The 26014-nt window shown below is 48.2% G+C and overlaps 9 protein-coding genes across 9 annotated transcripts; 4 read left to right on the plus strand and 5 right to left on the minus strand.

Annotated features, from left to right (window-relative positions):
* Positions 1-2579: 2579 nt before the first annotated feature.
* ColSpa_00473 (putative oxidoreductase) lies at positions 2580-3119 on the minus strand (the record flags this gene model as incomplete). The annotated part of the gene is made up of 1 exon (XM_049266685.1): positions 2580-3119. One exon carries the CDS (start codon positions 3117-3119, stop codon positions 2580-2582), a length of 540 nt encoding a protein of 179 aa, XP_049122642.1.
* Positions 3120-4332: 1213 nt separating this feature from the next.
* ColSpa_00474 (uncharacterized protein) lies at positions 4333-4983 on the plus strand (the record flags this gene model as incomplete). The annotated part of the gene is made up of 1 exon (XM_049266686.1): positions 4333-4983. The coding sequence occupies one exon, from the start codon at positions 4333-4335 to the stop codon at positions 4981-4983; it is 651 nt and encodes a 216-aa protein (XP_049122643.1).
* A 1749-nt stretch (positions 4984-6732) lies between these two features.
* ColSpa_00475 (putative formaldehyde dehydrogenase AdhA) lies at positions 6733-8413 on the minus strand (the record flags this gene model as incomplete). Its single annotated transcript, XM_049266687.1, has 2 exons — positions 6733-7761; positions 7922-8413. The coding sequence occupies 2 exons, from the start codon at positions 8411-8413 to the stop codon at positions 6733-6735; spliced, it is 1521 nt and encodes a 506-aa protein (XP_049122644.1).
* Positions 8414-9895: 1482 nt separating this feature from the next.
* ColSpa_00476 (MFS siderochrome iron transporter 1) lies at positions 9896-11933 on the minus strand (the record flags this gene model as incomplete). Its single annotated transcript, XM_049266688.1, has 5 exons — positions 9896-10466; positions 10523-10645; positions 10701-10953; positions 11017-11630; positions 11707-11933. 5 exons carry the CDS (start codon positions 11931-11933, stop codon positions 9896-9898), a joined length of 1788 nt encoding a protein of 595 aa, XP_049122645.1.
* A 4811-nt stretch (positions 11934-16744) lies between these two features.
* ColSpa_00477 (uncharacterized protein) lies at positions 16745-17010 on the plus strand (the record flags this gene model as incomplete). The annotated part of the gene is made up of 2 exons (XM_049266689.1): positions 16745-16753; positions 16831-17010. The coding sequence occupies 2 exons, from the start codon at positions 16745-16747 to the stop codon at positions 17008-17010; spliced, it is 189 nt and encodes a 62-aa protein (XP_049122646.1).
* Positions 17011-17423: 413 nt separating this feature from the next.
* Positions 17424-18401, minus strand: ColSpa_00478 (uncharacterized protein; the record flags this gene model as incomplete). The annotated part of the gene is made up of 1 exon (XM_049266690.1): positions 17424-18401. The coding sequence occupies one exon, from the start codon at positions 18399-18401 to the stop codon at positions 17424-17426; it is 978 nt and encodes a 325-aa protein (XP_049122647.1).
* Positions 18402-20348: 1947 nt separating this feature from the next.
* Positions 20349-21272, plus strand: ColSpa_00479 (putative endo-beta-1,4-glucanase D; the record flags this gene model as incomplete). Its single annotated transcript, XM_049266691.1, has 1 exon — positions 20349-21272. One exon carries the CDS (start codon positions 20349-20351, stop codon positions 21270-21272), a length of 924 nt encoding a protein of 307 aa, XP_049122648.1.
* An 870-nt stretch (positions 21273-22142) lies between these two features.
* On the minus strand, positions 22143-22828 carry ColSpa_00480 (uncharacterized protein; the record flags this gene model as incomplete). The annotated part of the gene is made up of 2 exons (XM_049266692.1): positions 22143-22233; positions 22284-22828. 2 exons carry the CDS (start codon positions 22826-22828, stop codon positions 22143-22145), a joined length of 636 nt encoding a protein of 211 aa, XP_049122649.1.
* Positions 22829-24220: 1392 nt separating this feature from the next.
* On the plus strand, positions 24221-24894 carry ColSpa_00481 (uncharacterized protein; the record flags this gene model as incomplete). The annotated part of the gene is made up of 2 exons (XM_049266693.1): positions 24221-24311; positions 24368-24894. The coding sequence occupies 2 exons, from the start codon at positions 24221-24223 to the stop codon at positions 24892-24894; spliced, it is 618 nt and encodes a 205-aa protein (XP_049122650.1).
* Positions 24895-26014: the final 1120 nt, after the last annotated feature.

Raw genomic sequence — 26014 nt, forward strand, 5'->3', positions numbered from 1 at the left:
TCCCCAACTATTCCAGGATAATTTGCAATCATCAATGCAAATTGCGACGAAGGCTCTGTGCCCACATGCGTGCTGCGCCATCTGGGGGAACGCAATAAAGTGACAAAAGCACAGCCTGCACCGTGTCACACCAGCACAACGTTGATCACTTTCACCTCTTGTTCATTTGTTGTTGTTTCTCGCACTCCACCCCCCCCTCTCTCTCTCTCTTTCTCTCTTTCTCTCTTCCAAAGAAACCACCTTCAATTCGCCATGTTCGCTTCCTCCTCACCCAGGAGTATATTACAAGGCGAAGCCATGCCAGCAGCCGATTTCGTTTCCTTTACTACACGTGATAAAGATAGGCAAAACAACGGAGCCTCTAAGAACAAAATGCAGATGTCTTTATCTGCTAAGAAGCTTTCCTTCATCGCAGCCTTTATTCTCGGCCCTGCTCTCCTCATGACGTCAGTTCTTCACCTGGTGTTGCGTGCAAAGTCTCTGGGAGAGGTCCAGGAGTGGATGTATAGCCATCGTTACACATATAAGAGTGGCGTTCTCAGAACAATGCCTAACGACCCTGATTACTACGGCGGCGGGCAGCTGATGAGATACGACCCTCGAAACATGCTTCCACTCAACTACGAGTTGCATCTTGCAAACAGCGTGACCAGCCTTATCATCGCGCTTGCCCTCAACACCATCACTTTTTTAGCCATCTTCCAAGGCCCCGTTCGGGTGAGAATTTCACATAACCCGTCTCCAAAGTCGCCGCCTCGAGTGAAACTTGTTAACGTGGCATTTAAGACCGCGAATTGGGCACGATCAAGCCTCTTTTTTGCCTTAGGATTCAACAGTACTCTAGCTTTGATATCGATGGCGTCCACGCTCGTCGCTCTCGGGCAGTCAGCCCACTTCGATTTCGAATACGCAAACTCCTTACCCTTTCCTGACGAAATATTCTACGACAAGGGCAAGTTTTCGGCACAAATCTGGGCGTGTGAGGTCAAAAACATACCAAACTTTGATAAAGACAAATGGCTGGGATCTGTTTGCAGCTTATCGCAGGGATCCACGGTTCTTGGAGTGATTCTATTCGTTTTGTTGTTGTCCTATTGTTATGTCTTGTTTTGGGACTGGAGGGGTGAAAAATCTATTCTTACGACTCAAATGAGACGACAATCCAGCTGGCAGTCAGACTACATTTAACCGTGAAGAGGAGAGAATAGGGAATATAGTTTTACCTAACGTTCTTCCTCTCGATATGCCTTCGTCCACGAGGTGTTACGGACACGACAAACCAATATGTGAGGTAATACTGCTAGAGGACCGTGTAGGTGGATAGCTCCGTCTCATATGCCGAGGAGCTGCCTTACATGGTCCATAGACACCTTCCATACCGTCCCTTGGGCTAGCCACTACCAGCCATAATGCAAATTACTATATCGTTAACAAAAAGCGTAACTTGGCCACCTAAAAAATGAAATTGTCGGAACAGCTCTCGTGCGCTGCTGGGGGCACACGATAGTAGGGGGTTGACCGTTAATGTATTGTTGCCGATGATGTTCTAAGTCCTAGATATCTGGCAGATCTGGCCCTTACCTAGACTGGATCCTGCTGACTAATTTACAGGTGGTATTGCCGCTTGGATACGTATGAATGCGTATAAATCTCTATTCTAACAGGAATAGTCCTATATTTAGGGGAATTATTCCTACTAAAGGTAGGTTTTCCGTCTTTTAAGTACGCTAACAAATCAATAGTCTATATTCTAAAAACTTGTCCTCTGGGAGAGTAAATTCTGGCTCGAGGAATAGTCAAGACCGTCTGAAGGCATAACAGAACTTGTGGTCCCAGCAGTTTCTTCATCGTTAGCTAGGGATTTCGGAATAGAGATAGAAGAAGCTGTTGTATTCATAGCTCTGTAGGAGATCTGCCTTATATACTGGTAGACTTCCTGTACGTGATGGTAAGGGCCACCTTTTACCTCCACCCAGACTGTTATCAGCCTCCTTTGCTTCCTCATCGACCTCATTTGTTCCTTCTACTACCGACTTTAAGCAGTACACTACGACAAATATAGCGTTAAGCTCTGTCAGCCATGATGAGACCATTGGTGAAACTCGGGAGGGCCATTCACTGTTGTCATGCTTGCTGTTGGTTCAATGGCCTTTATATATATACATGAATAGCCCGATGCCAAGTAAGAAATTACTTGGTATTATAATCCAGGACATTTGTCTGAAAGTATCAAGTAAATAAGAGTATGTACAATTAGAAGAACTTGATAACATCTAATGATAGCAAAAAATACATCTATCAATGATCGAAAAAGACTGAAACCAATTAACATCATTATCGAACCCACCTTTCCTTTCTCATGACCTCCCTAGTCCACTCCTCTAATCTCTCCGCAAGCGTCCAGTCTTTCGCCGCAGCACTTTGCCACCTTGGCTCCCCAAAGCGCCGAAAAATTTCAAAGTACATACCACTTTGCTCCGCCTTCATATCCCGACTCGCCGCACAGAATACACTAGTCCACGACCCCTTATCGGCAGGCCAAGTCAATCCGAACATGCGTAAGATCGAGAAAACACCCATCATGGCCCAATCCAACTCCCCATTGACTTGGCAAGGTTTGTCTCAACCAAACCTGGATGCACAGACGAGACCCAGATCTCGCCCTCTCGGTTCCGCGCATTACTAGAGTCAGGACCGTACATGTTGTGTAGAATATTAGTGTGCAGAATGTTGGCAAGCTTGCTCTGTCCATATCGCGGCCACGGACCGCTATCCTGGAGCGATAGATCCTTGAAATTGATGCCGCACTTGGGTGCGCTCAAGTGGCCCGATGAAGTGAGGTTCACGATACGCACGCTGCCGGGGGGGAGCGTCTTGGCGGTCCGTAGCATCAGAGGAACCAGGTACTCCGTGAAAACCCAGTGCGCAAGGTAGTTGGTCTGCCACTGGGCCTCGTGACCATCTTTGGTCATTTCGAAGGGCGTCGCCATGATACCTGCGTTGTTGACTAGTCCATGAAGAGCCCTTTCGAGGGTGAGAAAGTGTTTGGCGGCCGCGACGACGCTGGTGAGATCCATGTGGTCCATTTGTAGGAGGTCGACATTGGCTGAGGGGTGCATTTTCTTGATGCTGGCGATTGCTGCCGCGCCCTTTTCTACTGATCGGGCGCACATGTAAACGCGGGCACCGTGTTCTGCTAGGTGGGCTACGGTATAGTATCCTCTTCAGTTTGGCGATATCAGCGATGCGGACTTCGTAATGAGACGGAACAAGGGAGCCTTACATGCCGGAATTCCCGCCTGTGACTATGAATACTGTGCCCTTGAGATCGGGGAGAGTGTCTGGACGGAAACTCATATTCAAACGGAATACTTGATGTCAAATTTTACTTGGAGTTAATAGTAAGAAACAAAACGCCTTGGATCGAGCTCTGTTTTCTTGATGATACGAAAAGATTCGCCAAAGTTGAAGGCTACTGCGATCGTTATAAAGCGCTTGTTGAAAATCGTCCGAGATGCTTGCATCTTGGATGTTATTGCGAGCATCGGGCGTTGTGAGCACGCTGCATGACCGTTGGGCTAATCATGTCAGATTTAACGTGGATATACTGAGGATATGAACAAATGAGAGGATGGAGTGAGCGAGTGAGCCAGATGCATGAAGCGTGGGGCTCACTGCCAGTTCTCTAGCTTCTGTCCAGTTTAGGCACCATCGGGAAATCAGAAGGTTGCGTTTGTCAATCAAGTGGTTCATTTGTGATGCTGGACCTTGTGATCCCGGTCTACAATGTGAGCAGGTTGCATAACGCTAGACTCCCTTTAGTTAGACACTCATTACCAGTAGTGAGATGATATCTTGCTATGACACTAACCCATGTCTGACTGCGCCTCAGCTGCGGAAAACCAGAGCATATCTGTTCCTTCATCCCCGAGTGTGAAGACTCCTTAATGTGAGCAGGCTGCATGAACCGCTTTGGTCGGTCTGAAGAAAACAACATCATTCATCACCAATTTCATCATTAACACAATTCGAACGTACACTAGCATTATGGTTAGTACGTATCAGCCTGCAAATTCAACAGCACCACGCATCCAACTCGCTTCGATGCCACAACTGGCTGAGGCACGTACCAGGCCGTCTTCAATCATCAAAACGACACAACATGCTCACTGTGAACAGGCGATAAGAAGGGAAGATGACTGGACTGGGACTAAGGACGCTGCAGCACGCAGACGAGCACAGACAAGACTCAACACAAGGGCATACCGTAAGTAAGGCCTTCTTTCCCCACTTCGGTCCAAATCAGGAGGCAGCAACATTTCAACCAGTGAGATGTATCCAGTTTTTGGGATTGACAGTGTAGTAGGGAAGCGCAAAGCCCTAGAAAAGAAAACCGAAGCATCCGGTGCCATAACCGGGACATTGATCAAACCAGAAGCGCTGGTGGAATGCTGGGACAATGAGAAACAATCAGTTTCTATCGTCTCAGAATACCGTGTCAAGCAATTATACAATGCAAGAGGTCCTCTGCTGCCAGAGAAGTTCAAAAAACAGCCCTGTAACATTATCTTCCCCCTCTGCCCAGACCACCTCATCACACTCCTCCAATTTAACGTCCTCCGTGCCCTGGCCGTCAACCGCACTCTAATCTCGGGCATCCTCGTTACGCCGCTCGACTGCAGTGAGGAAGCAATCCACGTCGTCCCTTACCCTTCCAAGCCCGAACTACTCCCTTCAACACTCCTGCCCACTACCACTCAACAAATGGTGCCGCACGGTGACTGGATCGACATGTTCCCGTGTCCTGAGGCACGGGACCGCCTGATCCGGGCCGCTGGTACTTTTGACGAGGATGACCTCTGGGCCGACTGCATCGGAGGGCTGTACGAGGGCTTCCCTGACGACGAGGTCGAGCGACGCGGGATTATTGCGTGGTCGCCACCCTGGGACATCGGGGGTGGGAGATGTCGGAAGGGTTTTTAAGGAAATGGGGTTGGTTGTTTGATGGGTTGCCGGGGGTGTTAGAGGCGACAAATCGGTGGCGGATAGAGAGAGGCGAAGACCCACTTGTTTCTGGATCCCATATGTTACCTGAAACTATATGATCTGTTTGTTTCGCAGCTATTTCAAACCAAACTACCCTCCTACTAACTAGACTTTACATCACGTTCTTTTTCGAAATATAGATATCTAACGGAGGTAAAATAAAACGTAGATTTATCTACAATTTCTAGGCAATACCAAAGAAGAAACAGTTAAGCTAGTTGTTCTTAATGTGTCGGCTGTGTTTCTTAATAATTTCTCTTAGAAGCACTAACTTGTCTAACTTTGATAGCCAACCATAGGAAATATTGTGGCAAAACCTTCTCCTCTAGATTCTAAATTACGACGTAGACTAAGCCAGCATGAATCTTGTGAGTGACTAGCCAGACATTAACACTATGTAGAGACGGCTAACAGAGCTTACCCCCTAAGCGGCGAATGTGGAGTAGACAGTACGACACGGCAACGTGGGCTTGATCTAGTTCTTTTTATCTAGTTTTAGATCCCCTATCTGTGTTCCTCAAATCCCGTGAAATTGGAAGACATGACATTATACTAAATGTTCAATGCGGACTGGTTAGCTCATAGCATTCGTTGCATAGTTCCGCGAACATTCACAAGAAGTAGGGCCCTTCAGCTCTGGGTCTCAGGGCTTAGCTTCCTTCAGTAGATCGTCATCCGAAGTGTGGGGAAAGGAACGGCTGATTTAACTTCATATAAACACTGCGTCTGCTCAAGTCTTTAGGCCGATAGAGTCAGTCATACCTGTAAACATGACTTGAAGCACGTCGCCACCTCTGATCAGGACTTGCTGATTGTTGTGATTTCTATGATTTGAGCTACTGCATACATCGGTAAATGAGAGGTTGTGAACGCAGTGCCTACAATGTGATAATATGCATATTGAATTCGATGGACGAAACGCAGAGCCGCAGCGTAGTCTTTGTCGGGAATTCAATCAATGAGATTTTGGATGAAAGAGTAAAGGTGGACAACACTGACAATTATGGTCATGTTGAAAATAACTGTTGGCAATCGTCAGTTGGTAAGTAGTTAAAGCTCGAGAACCATGATAGCATAACAGCAACTGAGAACTCATTAAGTGCTTTTAGAAATATTGTTTCGTGGAAATGTTTAGTGAAGCTTTAGTGCGGCCGTCCGCAGAGTATGACGTCCAAAGTGCATGATAGACATTCCAGAAATATAAACTAGGACCTACTGCGTCCGGAGTGGTTGTTATACCACTAAGACAATCGCCCAAGCAATAACCTATAGAATTCTTGATTCGATCACAGCTGAGAAGTCATAGGGATGATGAGCATATCGAGGAGCCCAGTTTCAAGTCGCAGACCGTATGGGCTCTGGGGACCGTTAATTGCGGAATGGCTCGAGCAACTATCGCTTTGCGCAAAACGTATGTCTTTTCCCTAAGAATAGGTTATCTGGCCAGAAGAAGCAGTCAATTGTAGCACAGCCGGTCTTATCGATACTCGATTAGATGAGAATGATACAACTTCTAGTCAACTTTACAAAGGCGGTAACTCATAGTCCACCGGTTGTTATGATATATAGCAGGAACACAAATGAAACAATGAGCTACCCATTCAAGAAGGTCTCCTATTCTAAAACTCGGTCAGACCTATCCAGGATCGATTTGAGTGAACACTGGATGGCCAGAACTTACAACTGTTACCTATCTGATTGGAGAGCGTCAATGACCTCCTTTGCAGCTCTCTTACCCGAAGTGATGGCACCCTCTAAGTAACCTTTCCAGGCGTATGCAGTCTCCCCTCCACCAAAATGCAAGTCTCCAAAGGATTCTCTCAGTGAAGTGCCATATTTGCGAAGCATACCTGGCCCCATAGATGATGTAGGTCCTCCCCAGAGGTACTCCTCTTTCGTCCACTCAAGAACATTATACTCCGAAACGTTACGCGCCTCTGCAGCCAGGTCTGAGCCGACGAGCGTAGCCAAGTGCTCGATGATGGCATCCTCTCGCCCCAAATCAGTCAGTTCGTGCCAAGCAGCAGCGATACTGCCCGCCACAAACAGAGCGAGACTGTATTGCTCTGTCTCAAGATCAGAAGTGTCCCAACTAAAGCAGATTGGACCGACTTCCGAAGAAAACTTGCCCACTAGGCCGGAATCCCGCCACCAGGGTCTCGAATAGTTCAAAATCACCTTGGCATAGATTCCTGGCATCGTTCTCGTAGATAAGCCTCTTTTAAAAGGTGGCAGGGGTGGCGTGAAGTGGATGTTGGAGTATGTGTTGGAGGGGATCGCAATGATCACCTTCTTTGACTTGTAACTCTGTCCCTGGCTCGTCGTCACGAGAACCTCTCCATCACCGAGCTGAACGATGCGGTTCACAGGATTATTTACCGTCACGCTCCCTTTATCCATGGTGCTAACAAGTGCGTCCGTTAGTGCCGATGTACCTATATGTGTAAGCAGGGGCATTCCAAAACAGGCCGCGAAGAATCCAATACCTTTCTTGATTTTGAGTGATTGCGCACCAAATATTCCTTCCGTAGATAGACTCAAGAGACCCTTTCCCGACTGCACATAATCCAAGAAATAATGTGCACCGACTTCTTGTGGCATGCGGCCAACGATAGCGCTGGTCATACTTTCGGCAGCCGCCCGTACTTCAGGCTTGTCCCAAAGCCCCTTTTGAGCTATCCAGTCGGCTAATGCGACGTCTTCACCCTCTGGAAACTGGTCAAACTTATAAATGTTGGTCTTGTTCGCGGCGTCAGCTATCAAGATGTTAAGTAGATCGACGGAACTAGGTTCATTAGTCTTGCCAGGAAAGCTCACGTTAGCAAGATTCTCTACTATCCAGTACATGTATCGCACAGAAACCTTTACAACTTACCTGGTTGAGATCCTGAGATTCCCGATGAATCGTGCCACTAAAGTCTTGACGTATAACATCTCCCGTAGTGTACTGTTCCGCAGTCTCTAGGCCAAACTGCTCACAAAGAGCGTAGATGAAAGGCTGAGTTATCTTATTGATCCAGGTTGCGCCCATTTCAACAGTCTTCTCTGGGGCACTCTGCAAGGCTTGAGTCTGACTTCGGCCACCAATACGATGTCTAGCCTCGAGGAGTAGAGTCTTGTAGCCGGCCTGCGAGACGTCGTACGCTGCCATGACTCCAGAGAAGCCGCCGCCAACTATGATGACATCTTTCTCGGCCACCAGCGGCACAGGCATTGTTTCTATGGTAGCCCTGTCATACGTGGGCTCTGATACCGGTGTCGTCAGGCTCTTCGAAGCTTGGCCGAGAACTTCATCCATGCTTGTATCAAGCCCAAACACAGGCATGATGAGCGTGAGAAGTCCGACGACGGCCGTAACAAAGTTCATTGTTAGGCTGTTGCTTTGATTTTCGACGGAGGATTGGAAATGGGTGATGTCTTTGGTTATAAGCGTAAGTATGGTGGCAAGGTAAGTCGATAATCTTTTTCTCCTGCTTTTACTGATATTGTGAAAGGAGAATATTCTGGATTAAAGGCTGCTGACTATAGGTTTTGTATGAATCGATAAAAACCCCATCAAAACTTCTTAGGCCAGCATTTATAGGCAACTCTTACCATATTGCAACTGGGTATTTCGCACTCGGATGACGCGTGTTGTTGGTCAGCTCAGCCTCAATACGCTGCCAACTATTGATGTAGCCAGGCATTCTCACGCGAGTAAGAAATCGCTGGGCACGATAACACTACCCTAGTCATTATCCAAGTATCTCTTGGGGAATTTCTTGGAATTTTGGAGAGCTTGGTAGATGAAGACCCTCGCTAGACCGCGGATGCCGAAGCCTTGGCCTACAGACACGGGCGACTTTTCCAAGAACGCCTCTCGCATTCGCACCCTCATGGAATGTCTCAGCTTTTGGTTGGGTAAGCTGTGTCTGCCAAAGTGGCGTCCAGTGCCGCGCTGGCCACATATCGCATGGCACAGTACGCCATTTATGTGCGCCAACGCCGGAAGGATCATTTTCCAGCTTGGTCGACGCCCGGTTTCTCTACGCATGGGCTGCTACGTTAATCGCATAAATGCCACTTTTAGTATGCCCAGACGGCTATGACGGGGTGGCAAGCATGGTCCAATGACATACATGAGTTCTTGTCAGCAGCAGTTTACTAAGCGAGATAGTGCTGTAAGGCGAGAAGGAATCAATAATTCGCAGACACAGAACTAGTGCTGTGCCCTCTTGCATGAGTTATCTCGAATGCTGAAGGTCCAAATACGTCAAGCGCCAATGGTAAGCTACGGAAGGTCATGAGAAGGCTGCACTAATTGAACGTCAAGTCAAAATCTGCGGCGAGAGACAGACGAACGTTACTTGCGCAAGACTCCGTAGACAGTCTGCGATGTGTACCTGTACAAAGCTTGTCCTGTAATACATGGGATCACGCTCAATTTTCGGGGCTCGAAAGCCGACGCATAAAACTGACGTCCTTGGCAGCCCCTACCATTACGACCTAAGAGATGTGGTGGCACCCAGACCTTGAGTGATGAACCCTCAAGATGTCGAGGCACAAAGCAGAGAAGTCGGGGATGTGCACGAATATGAATGACACAGGTGGCTTGTTGAAAACTTTGACGAAATCAAGCAGGAACGACAAAAAGACTTGACAGCTAACGTTATAAACATGAGAACCATGATGTTCTCATTAAGATAAACTGATTCAATGTTTCTTGCGTAGGATTGTTTCAGTTCAGCGGTTGAGGGATATGTCTTTCGAAAGCAGCACCTCATGGCCTCCAACCGCAACATTGCCAAGACCGATTACGAAGTACATAAAACAGAGTATAGAGGCGCCGAAAATTGCCTATAACTGGTCATTAGAACACATTTCCCTTCGTCTGCTTGCCTTTCTCCTCCTCAATCGTCTTGACATTGATGTTACGCCAGATTATCAACGAAAGAAAAATCAAGGGAATGAAAGCGCAGCCGGCAATAACCATCTTTCTCTGGACATCTGAGTAGGCGACAATGATAGCCTCGCGGATGGGACTGCCCATGGGGTACGAAAGCTGCGTGGTGATACTGGCGAAGATGCTGTCTGTGAGGTCTTTGCTGTCTGCAGGAAGCTGCTGATAGAGTGTCTTCTTAAGAACGTTGTTCCAGATACCGCCAGCGATGGCGAGCCCGATGGCGGCTCCAATAGAACCGAAGAGACCCTGTAGAGCAAGAGCAATAGCAATCTCCTGGTGAGTGACGCACGACATGATGGCAATTTGCGAGCAGATGCTGAAGATGCCGCTAGCAACGCCGTTGAAAATCTGACACATGACAAGATAGCCGACGGTAGTCGTGGGGGTACGGAAATAAATGAGCAGAGCAGTGCCAAGGATGCAGATGGGCACGCCAGCGATGGCGATGTACTTGAAGCGGCCAGTGTAACGGATTGCCCTGGATCTTTATCAGCATATTGTGTTTACTTAATTTTATGCGGGTCAACAACTCACAAACCAACAAAAGGGGAGATGATGGCTGAAGTCAAACTGAAGGCGTTCAGAATGTAACCAGAGCTGGTTATGTCCTGGTTGTGCACAACCTGCAGGTAAGACTGGTAGTAGGAGTCCCAGCAGCTAGCAGCCACGTTAGTACTTTGCTAGCCGTAATCTTGAGCGTTGCTGGACATACTAGATGGAGATGAACATGATGCCATAGACTAAGCATGAACCAAGGACAGTCCTATCCTTGAGGAAGTGGTAGGGGAACAGAGAAACCTTGGCAAAAAACTTCTCCCAAGCCGCGAAGAGAACCAGACCGATAAACCCGAAAACAATCAGGCAGATAATGGTTGGGCTTTTCCATTGGTGGGTCGCATTCGACACGAGGGAGAATGGCAAGAGCAGCATGGACCATCCACTCATGGCCAAAACCAAACCGACGACTGTGATTGTCAGAACTCGAATACCTTTACTTGCAATTGCAGAAATCAGGGGCTAGTACATACTGTCAAACTCAACGAAATAATGCTTAACGGACTCCACAGTGGAACGAGTTTTCTCCTTAGGAGGGATCAGACCGGTCTTCTTGGCCTTGGCCTCGCTAAAGAAGAAAATGATGGCGATTGGGATACTAAAAGCAACCAAAATAATGGCGAAAGCACCGAAGGCCCAGCGAAAATTGACCTGGTCGTAGAAGAGCTGCGCAATCTTGGGTCCAGCAAAGGTTGTGGCAATAGTGGGCGTGCCGTTAATCGCGATAAGGGTCATGCGGTTCTTCAGAGTCGTCATGTCGGCTAGAACGATGGTGATGATGTATATCAGCCCAAGGTAGCCGACCCAAAAAATGGTCTGGGCGGCGGCGTAGGTCTCGACATTTTGGCATGTAGCCTTCATGATCATGCCGATGGCGATGAGGAAGACCATACCGACGAAGCCCTCGGCACGGCCACGGATATCGATAATCTTAGCGATGGTGAGCTGGGAGACACCACCGAGAATCGTGGAGACAATGCTGGTTGTGGCCAAAAGTCCGTGCTGTCCGAAAGCAGAGGTCACGTAGGGCGTTAGATTGCTTTGTACGGACTGCAACAGATCGTCGGTGAAGGTAACGAGGTACAAGCTGTAGCCGTAATGTTAGTCGTCTCTCATTCCAGGCGACAAGTTGGAGAGACGTCTCAAATAGTGGAAGAACTTACAGAGCGAAGACAATCCAGAACATTTTCATAGACCACACCGATGTGATCGCCTCCACCTTCTTGACACCTTCTTGCTTGTGTTCCGGGCTGCCATGCGACTCATTCTTCAAAGAGTCGGCATGGATGTCAACCACATTCTGATCGGTGTTCTTCTCAATATCATGTTCTCCCGCGACACGATTTTGCTCCGACGCCTTAGGCGTCGTCTCCTGGTTGAAAGAAGCCATAATCAGTGTGGTTCAAGGAAGAATCCAAAAAGGAAAGTGCTGCAAGATGTGCGAGCACGTTGGAGATAGAGAGACAAAGGGGCACTTAGGCCAGCAGCAACGACTAAGAGACTCGAGCAGAAAGGCGTGAGCGGGAGGGAACAAGATAAGATCTAGCTTGGCGCGCAGGACTTGAAAGGATTTATACTATCGCGTACCTGCAAATGTTTGACCCATCGCTGATCCCACATCGGGACCCACGTTGCAGAGAGAGATCGTCACCAACACAGGATACCCGTGGGGCCATAGCGATCCAGCCGAAGTCTGCTGCTGCTGATTCGTCAGAAAGATCTATTCGTCCGTGATGGAATTGTGGACTAGACGGAACAGTTGCTCTTAGCGTCAGTGTCCGGATCAGTGGGCGTTGTGTGCAGAGCCGATGACCCGGCACGGCCAATGAAGTTCGGCAGCAGCGCGACCCCCAATATTTTTCCCTGGCGGACCACCGATGTCGCCGCGTGTGTTGCACTGTTATCAGATGATCTGACAAGCCTTTTATGGAGACTCTCCCACCCCAATTCCTCTTTTAGTCTCTTTCGAGCTAAGGGTATCCCAGTCATTACGAGGGAAATTTCTCACAGGTTGCCTCAACAGCTGGATTCCGTCGCGAAATCTTTTCCCTTCGGACTGACAAAAATTATAGTTCGCATCGCGCGTCTACGACACCACATTGGAGAGGGGACTATGAAGCGGGAGCTGGCTCCCAAACTTCCCGGCCTCTGATTTTATGGAAGGTTGAAATCAATTCTCCAAAATAGATCGACTTAAAGTAGACAAAATCGTTAATTTATTATCCTCTTCAACTTCTTTTGCAGCTTCAGTTGACGGTCTTGATGTTGGAGCGCATGCCAAGAGCGATCAATGCACAACCCCTGCAGTCCGTCATTGGCAAAAGCTTGCCTTCCACCACTGCATCATCGCTTAACCAGTGCCGTGTTAATTACCGGCTCCGCGTCACGCTGAATGCGTGGCCCGATCCGGCGCTAATACGAGCATCTGTTCTCGTCCCGTCTACTCCCGATCCAGCTGCTCCTCATAAGAGGGTCACCAATATGAACCGACAACAAGCATTGAACTCGCCGGCTGTGACCTAGAGCCATTGTGATTTCGATGATTAGGTCACACGGCAGACCAAAATCAATCTCGTCACGATCGGACCGCGCTGTGGATGCCATCTTTTCGACGGCAGGTTTAGTACAGCGATGGTTTTCGTACCATGTGCATTGGGTGGAAAGCCGAGAAAGCAATACTGTGTGGCCGGACATTCGATGATGGATACGGAATTAACGGCGCTTTACCCATCCCTGTTCCCCCTTCGATTCGCGGTGGCACTCTTCAACAGCTGTACCCCACTGGAGTTCGTCGTGTTCCAACCAGAAGTTCGTTACCCTATCCCGCCACTTTCGAGAGTCATACTGCAGGACGTCTCCAGCAAACAATGGGGCGGTTGACTCGTGGCAATCATTTCCGGTCGCTAAGCATCTCTTCGCGTCAAGCTCCCCTAGCCAAATGACCCTCATATGCTGCCATTCTGAGTGTTCCTGCATTGTTTTGAATGATAGACTGAGAGTCAGATATTCTATTCATAAGTATCAGAGAGTAGCAAAATAATTAGCTTGAGAGCGCATAACAACTCGCAGATTTCTTAACATCGAACTCACGTAACGTCATCCGATGGAAAACCATAATTAAACGCACGGAGAGAGGCGCAGTCATACTAGAAGGACAGGCTTAGTATGCGATGTTTGGTAATCCTGGCTCATGGACAAACCGATCTCGAAAGGCTCGGTTTAGTCAAATTCGATGTTGAATCTCCGTCTTGGTTGACAGGTTGCCTCGGCCTCCATAAACTTACAGTCTACCTTGGCGCAAAAGTAATTGCTTGCTTGACCGTTGCATAACAACATTGCATTTTGTCCCAAGTCACGCATTTTCGAGCACTAAAGGACTCATTGATAGCCAATAAAACCACAATGGTTCCATGAATGATAAGTTTCATAAGATATATGGTCTTAAGAGTGACAGAATGCACCCCCTTTCGGCTCAGCACCAGAGTGACTCGTTCACTGATGTTGCAGAAGACAGATTTTCGAGAGGAGCTAGACTCATCTTCAGCAAAGGTACTGCTCAAGTCAGGCTTCAAATTTGGAAAGTATTCAATGCAAAGGTCAGATTTCAACTGCCCTATCTCTACGGCACAGGAACAGGCCGACCGGTACGAATGGTAAGAGTTTTGAAGTCGGCCTAGAGTCGGCCGGATCCCAAACATTTTAACGCGCCGACCGCGCCGGAGCCCATCACCCCTTCCGATCAATGCCCAGCGCAAGGCCGACAATTGGACCATCGCATACACTTCAAAACATATCAAAGACATTCCCTAGTAACCCGACGCAACCCGCGCCCAGAACCGCGCAGACTCCGTCGCCCAATATCCAAGTCGTGACGTTACCCGCCATCACCAGCACGCTCTCCGAGAACCAAAGTGGGTTAACGAAAACATCGTTTCCGTGACATGAACCAGCTCTTTTCCACCCCTCCCTCAGAATCCATAGCTTCCGATCCCTTCCCCTCTCGCTCTTTACCTTCTAACACATCAATAACCATCTTTCACAGGATGCCATGCCTCCCAACACCCACCTCGCAAAACAACTCCCCAAGACTCTGCAGGCCTGATCCCTCGCTCACAGTGCCAGGAGAAGTATATCTGCCGGAACAGTCTCAGCGACGGCCAAGGCGTAGTAGGCTTCAGCCTTCACCGATGTGCCGTCCTTCCAGTTCGTCGAGATCATCGGAAGCTGGGAGGCAACTCACCTCGGATCTTATATAAGAGAGCGCACTAGCAGGATCTCGTGTGAAGGCCGAAAACCACTTAGCTCGATAACGTCTTCCTTGCTTCCTAGCCAGCTTACGCAACATGAGATTATTTTGACTAGATTCGTTGTGTTTCCTGGGGAAGACGATTGGTCCTCTGATGCGATGTGTATATTCGGATCGGGCGGAAACTAAGGGGGGTGGGGTAATGCTTCGAAAAATCTCAACTCGGATGAGATCTAGTCAGAAAGTCCTTCAGTGATAATTGAGCATTGAAATTCCGCGAAAGCCATTTCTATGCGTAGAAGACATAAGAAGACATAATCCCATGGTTGCCCTTACAATAAGGTGAAACGAGGTTCTCTCTTTGACCCTTATATAGAAGCTCTGAACTTCCATTGATCTACCTGTTCATACGGCATTACCTGGTGTGCTGGGCTCCCAAAGTCTCTCCTTAAGGTTCAGCACGAGATCATCTTATTGTCAATGCCCCTATTTATGGACTCAATTGGGTCCAGAGATACGCCTGCCAAGAATCAGTAACAATGAGGGCCTATCATAATTGGTGATATTCGGTTCTCGCCTGAGTGCGTAGCGCCTAACTAATATACGAACTTCTTTGGTCCAACTTCTTCTGATCCAATCTGTGGCTGATTGCCCACTCCTCGATCTTGGTCCATTTCTTGCAGTCGTGTATGGTCGTAGCATTTGGAAAATGCTTCCCTGGATTTGGCACCCAATCCCACTGTACTAGGCTAATGTCTACGTTGCACATGAAACTTTGCCGGATACTATCAATGCAATGATATTTGTGCGTGGTCCGTAGGCCACGCAATAGATGCTCACTGGAATGGTAATTTGCAACCAATTTTCGAATGTCGTTAAGGCAATAAAGCTGATGATAGACATCCAGATCAGTGACAAAGTAATTCGGATCTTTCGATATTTTGGAGATACGACGAAAGATATCCTTTGCTTCCTGCTCGTTGATCTGGACAGTATAAGAATCTATTAATCTTTCCAGGCTTTGTTTGCTTCTGAAGACGCGCCGTACAACTTCGTGGTTCCCGAGCTATTGTATATGTCAGGGATCGGGACTCTACTTCATCTAGAAGGGTCGGAACCTACTGATCTTCAGCAAAATCTGAGTTAAACGTCACTATAACATAGTCCACCGCTCCATGAGCTGGCTCTGCGTCATCCATGTAAGAATCTATGATAAAACCAGAAGCCTTAACTTTACTACTTACGGTACAATGTGTATGGCCATGGCGGAAGGGGTGATGCATTTGCGACGGATTCTCTCCAAAACCAAACGCACAACATAGTCAAGAGGACATTGAGCCAAACAGAAAAGACAGTCGCGACTCTCTGAAACGAACAAGACTTGGTTCGTGAACTCCGCCGGTAGTCTCTGAACTCACCTTTTCCCTCGTTTACATGGGCATAATCTCCAGCCAGTAGATGTCACCCGCTCTCATGGGCGTGTGAAGAAGATAGTCCCATCCTGACAATAACGAAGATATGGCGATAACTGCACTACTTTAGATGCTCCCGCCAACGAACGTAAAACAATGGAAAGGATTTCGTCTCCAACTTCCCTTGTGGTTCCTTAAGGACTCAAGACTTATCAAAGTCACTCGGATGAGGTATGGGCGAGCGGAGGATGTCTTCTCTACCCGATCCATTTGAGATCCATCATTGAGCTGTCGCAATTTGGGATCCTTACAGGTTCCAGCAGTAAGTGAAACCCCGGTTCTCCGAATAAAAACAAGTGCCTGATTTCTACCATCATCGTGATGTCTAGTAAAATTCCGCGAATTGGCATGAAGAGTTGGGGTGCGCCTATCCCGCGCAAGGATCAACTTGAGCATCCTTTACCGCAAAGACTTACACCGAGAAAGTCACGGCATCTAAGTAGCCTTAAGCTTCATGACTGCAATATTTTATTAAAAATCATCATGTGCCCGGTGTGTCACGAGGATATTGAATGCTTTCAGATCACCCAAGATCACCATAATTCATCTATTGTCACCATATATTAAAGGTGAAGTACTCTATTTACACCCTGGCGCTTGTCGCTCCTCTTCTTGCCCTAGGAGCCCCAGTGCCCGAGGAGATAAAAGCCACTCAAGATGCTGATGCCGAGAGTTTCTTCCTTCAGACTGATTTCGGCTGGTTTGACGGCGGTGACAGCAAGAAGCGTGAGGCATCTATCGAGCAGTAGTAATCTACATGAACTTTGTCTTTCATGTAGGGTATGTTGGCATCCCCAAAATTCTACCAGGATCAAAATGCTGAACACCCAGAGGTAAAGACCCAGAACCAATGGTACTCTTATATTATCTTACACGAGCTATGCGACTCGAAGAACTATGCCATACGATACTTCTTGCACATCGGAGTATATGTATACATGTTACAGGAAGAAATTTAGACTGATCAAGTAGATTGAACGAAATTTGGTACGTTTTCGGACTCGTCTCAAGGCACTTACATTCTTGAATTCCCTTTATCGAATTCCACAAGATTGAAACCCTATGTAAAGAACGACATGAATCAACTTCGGTACAAACTGACTGACCAACAAGATAAATAGTGACACACAATCGGAGCAGTAAGTTAACTACCGTTTGTGGTCTACTCAAGTCCCACCCCTGCGAGTTGGCCTTTGACCCATTCCTCCACACTGGTTGGTTCATGTCCCAAAAGCAACTTCAGTACGTTAGGATTCCCAACCAATCCATATCTGTTGTAGAACAAGATGAGTCTCTCGGCTTCATCTTTGCTGATGTCAGTTCTCAGGTCCCCCTTATTACCAGTGATACCAAACCCTGAGTGTGCACCATCAACCTCTGTTTTGATGTGTCCGAATAGCAAGCTCATGAGCTTGTCGACCCCTTTCTCGAAAGAGGGCTTATTAACCACTACTTCCTTGTCAATATGCTTGCTGATGATACGGGCTATAGTCGCATCTGATATTGGCGTTGTGCTGCATAACGGATACTGCGCGTAGTAGTGTATCTTGCCTTCGGTCAAGACTTTGGTTGCTGCTTCCGCAAGATCCCGTAAAGCAATGACACTATTGGCAACGTCGGGGTCCCACAATCGCTCCATCACTGGTGTGTCCATCTTGAGCAATTGAGTGACAGGATATGCATCCATGAAGTTCGTGGGTTGCAATATTGTCCATGGAACAGGACTAAGCATCAAACGCTCCTCCACGTAGCTCTTCAAATCATGCTGCATGAGCTTGCGATGTTGAGTGCTCAGCACGCTGGAGAACACGAAATGCCTCAACCGATTCCCAGGGGTTTGTAATTCTGCAGTGGCGGCGTCGATCATGTTGAAGCCCATCTCTCGCTCGCGGGAATGGATGCTAGGGCCAACGTGAAATACGACGCTTGCGCCTCTAACCAGCTCACGACAGTCGGAAAGTGACACGAGATCAACAACTACAACTTCGGCATCGGGATACTTCGTTTGAAGCTTGGAAGCTGAGTTCTTGGAGTGAGCAGCCAGCCGAAGATTGAAGTTGCTGTTGCTCGAGCTGAGAAGTGGGAGGAGATGTGAGCACTGTCTGCCGCCAGGGCTAGTAACAACGAGAATATTTGACATGATTTGCGAGTCGAGTGTAGTTCTGATGGGAAGGATGAGATTTGTACGAAACTTGAGGTTCAAAATACCCCAGAGATGCTTCTCGGGGTAATTATGTGGTCTTATTTATTCATTGCCCGGCTGTGCCGGTTCACTCACCGACGAAGGTAATACTAACTTTTGCTATGGATAGAATGCTACTGGTCAACTGCTCGGCATTCAAAGTGCTGCCAAGATGCATCGCACCTAAGTCGGAACATGGATCTTGCTATTGAGACGAATCGGATTTGTGGCGTAAGCCCGAGCTTAGAAGAGCCGGCGATCATGTCCCAAAGGGCATCATGGGTGAGGTAAGCGGCTTTCCATTAGTGTGAAGTGTGACTGCCGGGCCAACATTGAACCCTCCTGTGATGTAGTCCTCGGACGAAAAACGAAAAAAACGATAGTCTAGTTAAATGTACGACGTTGCCCAAAACAGCTTCGTCATATCAAAAATGGGCCAAGGACCAAGACATTATCGAAGCAAAACTGCGTGATTTGTGGTTTTGATCGTTTCCCAAGGTTAGAGGGTGAAATTCCATGCCCTCAACCGAGTAGCGGTCTAAAGCCGCTCGAAAATCTCCAAGCAAAGTTGATATCTATATACGAATCCATGACTTGTGAGTAGTCTGAATGAGAGGCTTCCATTCATTTAACCCGGCTCAGAAACCTGGTTTATGTCATCCTCTCGTGTACTGCTGTCTACAAGAAAACCGAAACCATAAGTGACGTCGTTACTGCGAAGGATGCTGGTATATCACCTCCCCTAGTCAACAACTTACAAAAGTGTCGTCGGGGCAAATACACAGCAGCAGCGTCGGTAATCCCATTTGCACTAGTATCCTGTGCTCTTCCGATGACGTGGAGTTTCCAGGTTGCGGGTACTCAACATCTTGGCAGTCCTTGCTCGTAAGATCTTTGATGTATGCCACGGTATCGGGAACCCTTACCAGTGAAGAAGCAATAAGGCTCATCAAGGCAAGACTCAGTATTAAAGATGATAAACAATTATGCAATGCGTTTCTGGAGGAAGAGTCGGTAGTTGTTAACAGAGATCGCTTGTGAATTCAAAACCCGAATATATAACCACAGCCATCTCTGGTAAGGTGGCGAAAGTAAAAGTAGTGTAGAGTACAGAAGAAAAAGAGGCAAAGAAGGAATAGGGGGGTTCGCTGGCCATGGTAGCTATGTTCAGCTCTCAATTTCCATGAGTACTCAGCTTTAAGAAAATCGACAAAAGTCGACCGATAGGTAACCTCTGTCTGGGCATAATTCAATTACACGTGTTTAAAGGCGCCATTGTGGTCGAGATAGGATTAGCGGCTCCCCTTCATTTGCTGTGTGACATTCTTTCGACTTGGCAGAGGGGACTTCTAGGGGAAACACAGCTTGGCTGTAATGCTTAGATTGCTGCTGCAGCCAACCCGAGGCAGTCCGAGGCTCTCGCATCACCAGTGCTACTGGATCGGGCTGCTCCCTCGTCCAAGCCGAAGAAGTACGAATCTCTCGCAGCGCCGGTGGTTATTCGGTAGAAAGTTCTGACCTATGAAAACGGCAGTATAGTGGATCAATTCCGTGCTTCGGGACCAAGCCGGACTGATTGCAATAAACGCGAGGCGAGGGGGGCTCGGTTGACAAGCAACTAGAGTGTTCTTCTTTTTTCGTCCTCGCCATCACTAAGCAGAGTCTGCTAGATACAAGGCGAGAAATGGACCAACACAAATTGCGAGATGCCGAAACATCGCCAAGAAACACGCCTATTCATGAAGCCGGCAATTACACTTGTCAAGCTTGATATAAATATTTGAGCATCTGCTCCTGGACAGAGAAGTAAGAAGTACCTTACCGTTCCTCATCAGGCTCTATCATTCATTCTCTCTGCTTCGAGTTGCCCAATTCTCTCATCACATTCTTTTCTATCTTATAACCATGAAAGGTCTTCTTGCTTTCGGCCTGCTTGCAGCGCCTTTTGTCCAGGGACATTACATCTTCAGTCAGCTATACGTCGACAACAAAGCCATTGGAAGTGACTACACCTACATCCGCAAGAACAGTAACTCTTACAACCCTGTCATTACCTCCGAGATTGTAAACTCTCCGGAGTTGCGATGCAACAAGGGCGCCACTACCGGAACCGCTCAAACCTACACTGTGGCCGCCGGCAGTAAGGTCGGCTTCAAGATCTGGTTCAACGAACTCATCGAGCACCCTGGCCCAGGCTTCGTCTACATGTCTAAAGCGCCTGGTGAACTCAACACTTACGACGGTTCTGGTGACTGGTTTAAGGTCTACGAGACCGGTCTTTGCGGCAGCAACCCCAGCGTCGACACGGACTGGTGCAGCTGGCAGAAGGACCGTATCGAGTTTACGATCCCGACGAACACTCCGCCTGGAAACTACCTCGTTCGCGTTGAGCACATTGGTATTCACGAGAGCCACGTCGGCAAGGCCCAGTTCTACATGGAGTGCGCCCATCTCAAGATCACTGGCAGCGGCAGTGGCACTCCGGGCCCTCTGGTGAAGATCCCTGGCATGTACAAGGCCAGCGACCCCGGCATTGCGTACAACAAGTGGACCTCCAACCCAGCTCCGTATGTCATGCCCGGTCCTGCAGTCTGGGATGGTTCCGCGAGCAGCAGCAACACCGATACTGCCGTGATCGAAGATATTCCCGCGACCAATACCACCTCCCCAAGCGAACCCGCGGCGAGTGCACCGGCCGCGAGCAACCCTCCCTCAAGCTCCGGTGCTTCTCTGTACGGTCAGTGCGGTGGTCAGGGATGGTCTGGCGCTACCACATGTGCGCAGGGAACCTGCCAGGAGATCAACGCGTACTACAGCCAGTGCGCGTAAAGGGCGAAAACCGCATCACACTTCCAGTCCATATTCTCTAGCAGATACAAGGAGCACTTCAGACCCTTCAATGAAGCCGCAAGCGGCTTCCACGTACATTTTACGTTCAGCTATATATACTTAGTACACTTTATCAATACGTTACTTACAATATTTCAAACTCTGCTTGTGACTCATCGAATCATCCATGTGACTGTGTAATGCTTCCAAGTTTGACTGAGTTTACATTTCAGGTTCCCTCTTTGGTTCCGAATGAATCTGAATATGTCCGGTATTTGCGAGCCTATAATGGGTCAAGAAGACGTGTCAGCATGGAAGTCAAGAGTCACTTAATTAGTTTCTTACCTCGGTACTCTGCAGCATTGTTGCGCCGCCGTTACCGCTCCAATACTTCAATTTCTGTGCTACGCTATCTATAACTTCAAACAAGTACTGTACTTTCAATGTGAAAATCTCCTTTTGGACACGCTCATTCTTAAAGGCTGTGGGGGAAATGCGTTCCAATAACACGGAAGGATCTGACATCATATGCTTGACAGGCATATTGCTAAGCTTATTGGGGGTTTTGACTCATCCCCGGACTCAAGAAGATGGATGTGTTAAGACTTCGGGTGGAACAATTTGTTTGAAAAAGGTTTGCATAATTGTGAAATATGGTTCTTTATGGAAAGTATATACCATCAGGTTGAGGGCTTGGCAGAACAGTACAAGACTTGGCGATCTTGGCAAGGTTAGACTATGAAAATGGCGCTCAAGTAACAAGTGCTTCAGAGGCAGCACCATGTCGGAAATCAATAAGCTCGGAATACCTCATTAACAAGCTGGCCTGTTCTGATGTGGTTGAACTCATCGATCAACTGATAGAATCTGCTAGGTAGATCGCAGTTCCTGGGTCCCCTCCTTCGAAGCAATTACCGATTTAATGTGCAACTCGAAGTCCCCATCTTGCTCGGCGAAAAAGCTGAGATATTGTTAGTCTTCATCTTGTCGAGGTTCTCTCAAACTGTTTACCTTCGAATCATAATGTTGACTCGCTTGATGCTAGTCAGGTCAAGAGGCGCCGTATTGTTCTGCACCCGGCCACGGAAAGTAGGCACAAAGTCTGAAATCGGCATGACAACTTTCTCAACCTGGCCGTCGGTGTGGTTGACAGCAGGAAGCTGGAAATCGAATTCCCAGCTCACACCAGACTGTTCCACGCCGTTGATGGGCGGTGGAACCGTGTCTTTGAGGTTGAAGGTGTACCTCTTGCCATCTGCGTAGGAGATCTCCAGGGTAATGGTATCGTAGGCCGAAATGTCAAGACCGGGCCAGTCGTCAACGGTTCTTTGCGAAGCAAAACCAGCGCCGCCAAGCGTAGCGTAGTCCAGCTTTCCGTGAAAGTTCGCAATGGGCACTGAGAACGGGTTGCCGGCGGTGCCGGGCTGAATGATGTCCAAAGCCGAATGACTCGTACCGTTACGGACGGTGTCATCGGAGGCGACCCACTGACTTTTGTCCCAGGGAGTGAAGAGGGCCGCTGTTGCCACGGCGCGGAGTGCGGCGAGAATATGCATTTCGGCTGATAGAATAAACTGAGGCGGTGGACGATCGATTTAGTAGCCGCGCTGAAACAAAACGACAAAGCTGGTTGGAGGTAGCAACTGCGTGAAATTTGAGGTTATCGCTTGGGCGGACACGTTGGCTATTAAAGCTCCAGAAACCATTGTGCGTCTCCGCTTATAAAGTTTAATAGAGTTTCGCTGACAAGCGACTTGTGGCTGTTTCTATCTTTTGGAGTAATCGAATGCGTTGGTCCAGTCCATCGTGGATTCGTTAATACTATGATTGTCAAACTTTATTTTGTGCTGATCAATCCCATGTTGCTGTTCGTTCAATTTGTGGGGTTTTCAATTAACAATGTCATGGGTACAGGATCTTCACTCCTATCCACCGAAAGCATAGAAACATAGCCACGAGCCGAGCGCGCCGGTGTTGCCAAGAACTGGTTTGCCAGGGAATGTCAGCCCTTAGGAAAATTCCAATATAAACAAACATGTTTTAGACAGTGGACGTGTGCCAGCCGGACGGTCTCCTGAAGCATCGGAAACCTAGGCATTGCGGGTTTTTGCCCCCACGTCAGTCGATACGTCAATTATTGGTTTGGGATGGTTGTCATAGCTCCTCACTGCGCTGTACTTCACCACCATTACTCTTTAACGCTCGCACCTGACCGCAAATAACTAGCGATATGAGCTCTTACCATTTTAGGAAGTACTCTTCACTAAGACACGACGAGCCTGTGAGCGATAGCCATTTGCTCTGCTTCGCTTGGGTAAGGTTTGTCAATAAAATATGACAATACTGATACGTTTGCTAAAATTGATCCATTTCGGAGGCCAGTGACTGCCATCAAGATTGTCCTTTAATACTTCTTTGAGCTCGAGCCCAAGAACCCCCGAACAAGGTCCATTGCAAGACCGACCTCTTGGCGCGGATACGTTTCTCTTCTCCACGCTCGCAGGTGTGATGTTCGTACGTTGATGAACCTGCAAATTCCTCGCGTTTGTCTCTTGAGTCTGATCGATGGCAAACAAAGAACATGGTCAACATTGAAATGTCCATGACAGACGTACGTATCTTGTTGTTTAAAGAGCAGAACCTCGCTTGTAACAGGGCAAAAACTTCGATGGAGCGGGTTGAGCTCTTGACCCCACACCGTTAGTGGGGTCGTCAGTCAAATGTGAAAAGGCGACGGGTATGTAGCCCATTGGTACGAACAGTGCAGCGCCGTATCCTTACATGTACTTCACGCTGACTACTACTATGTAAGCGATCAACGTCGCCAAGAGTGTGCAGCTTATAAAGGTCGACAGATTCACTCACTGTTACTCACTCTTTCACATATCCATACAACACACCCATTCACACAAACAAAACCTGTATATCCTCATCATCCTACTTCGAATATGGCAACTAGCAATGACACGGCCTCGTTTACAGTGGAGGCGGCCCCCGGCTCAGACATCTGGCGAAAGCCTGGTCACAATGCGTGGTCCAGTAAGCAAATTGTTCAACTCCCACTCACCTGCATTGTACTTACACCATATCGCTAGTCCCGAGCGTCTACACCAGCTCTGGCCCCCTTAAATCCTTCCTCTCCGTCCGTGCCACCTTCTCAGCGAACTGGGAGAGCCTCTACGACCAGTCCGGCGTGCTACTCGTGCCGCGCCGGGCCTCGGACACCGCGGCGCCAAACAGCAAGTGGATCAAGACGGGCATCGAGCTCTACGACGGCAGGCCGCATCTGAGCACCGTCACTTGCGACAGGTACGCTGATTGGGGCCTCTATCCACTGAAGATGGCGGCGGATACCTCGACGGATATCAAGAACGTGACGATTGAGGTATTCCGGGACGGCGGTGTGGGCGGCAAGAATGCCTGGGTACACCGCCTCGTGCTGGACGAGGACGGGAATGTCAAGGAAAGGGTGCCGCTGAGGAAGATTTGCTGGATTTTTGCAGACGAGGATGAGGGCGAATGGGTCTTGGATGTTAGCCCCTTGGCGGCGAGGCCGGACAAAGCTGCAAAGGACGCGCTGAAGGTTGAGTTTAGCGAGTTCAAAATACAGTGGAACCAGTGAATCATGGTAGTCAGTTAACAAGTCCATTTGATTGAGGCTCCAATGGCCTCATCTCGCGGACATACCAAATCTTTCAACGATACACCGTACACTGGCGCAGCCTATGGAAGGCTCACAATACGACATCCCTTGTCGAGCTAATTTTGCTATCGCGGGGGAGTAATTCTAGCACCACTAGGTTGACAGTGAAACTTCCCCCACATCAAGTCACCAAATCAAGTTAGAAAAGTACCCAATAAGTACAAGATTGCAAAGCCCATCCAGGTTACCGTAAGGTGGGGATGCAGGACCTGCATGTGCGGGAGCATCTACCATAAAAGGAAACAGTGAGCACCCAGCTAGCGTGGAAAAGTGGAGCGGTCTCGCTCTTAGAACGGTAGGCAGCGATCCTTCGATCACCGTCCATAACACACAATGCGCATAACCAACACAAATACCATAAAAGCTTGAAACATCTCATACGCGAAAGAACTCTGCTTTTTTTTACTATCGACTTGTTATATCTAAGACCGCAGTACTCGAACTGTTCGAACCTCTTGGCCATCCACAGCCATGGAAACTGATTTTTTACTTTATGGATACCGACTTCGACAAGTAATTTAGAGGTCGCAACTCGACAGAGAGAAAGAAGTTTCTTCTCTCACACCATTCTAACATGGAAAGTCGAGTCACGTCTGTTTAGATTATATTGCTAAAGTCCGGCCCCTTTTTCGAAGACCGATGTTGCCGTATGAAGCCTCCTTAAAACAATAGGAAGCTGGGAAAGAGAAAGCTGCTGAAAATAGAAACGTTTTCAGAAGGTAGGAGCTCTTGTTGCTTGGACTTGTGTTGAGCCTAGATACATATCAATATCTGAGATGTTTCCCGGAATCCTGAGAAGGGGCGGGATGGCTTGTAATACCTCTTGATACGGGTGGAGAGGAAGTCGTTGGTTAAGATGTCGATTGCTGTGAGGTCTCATGCAGTCGAGAATCGTAAGTTCAGGTCTTATAGCCTGTAAGTGTGGTTATACATGAATCTCCGAAGAGCTTGTTGTGGAAAGAATCATTTATGTTGGGGCATTCTCCCTCGTCTAGGCCTGTCCGTGAGGGCTTGGGAGTCCATGATCGCGGCCGCTGTG

Source organism: Colletotrichum spaethianum (genome assembly GCF_022836535.1).
Source record: "Colletotrichum spaethianum MAFF 239500 DNA, contig01, whole genome shotgun sequence".
NCBI classification, from domain to species: Eukaryota; Fungi; Ascomycota; class Sordariomycetes; order Glomerellales; family Glomerellaceae; genus Colletotrichum; species Colletotrichum spaethianum.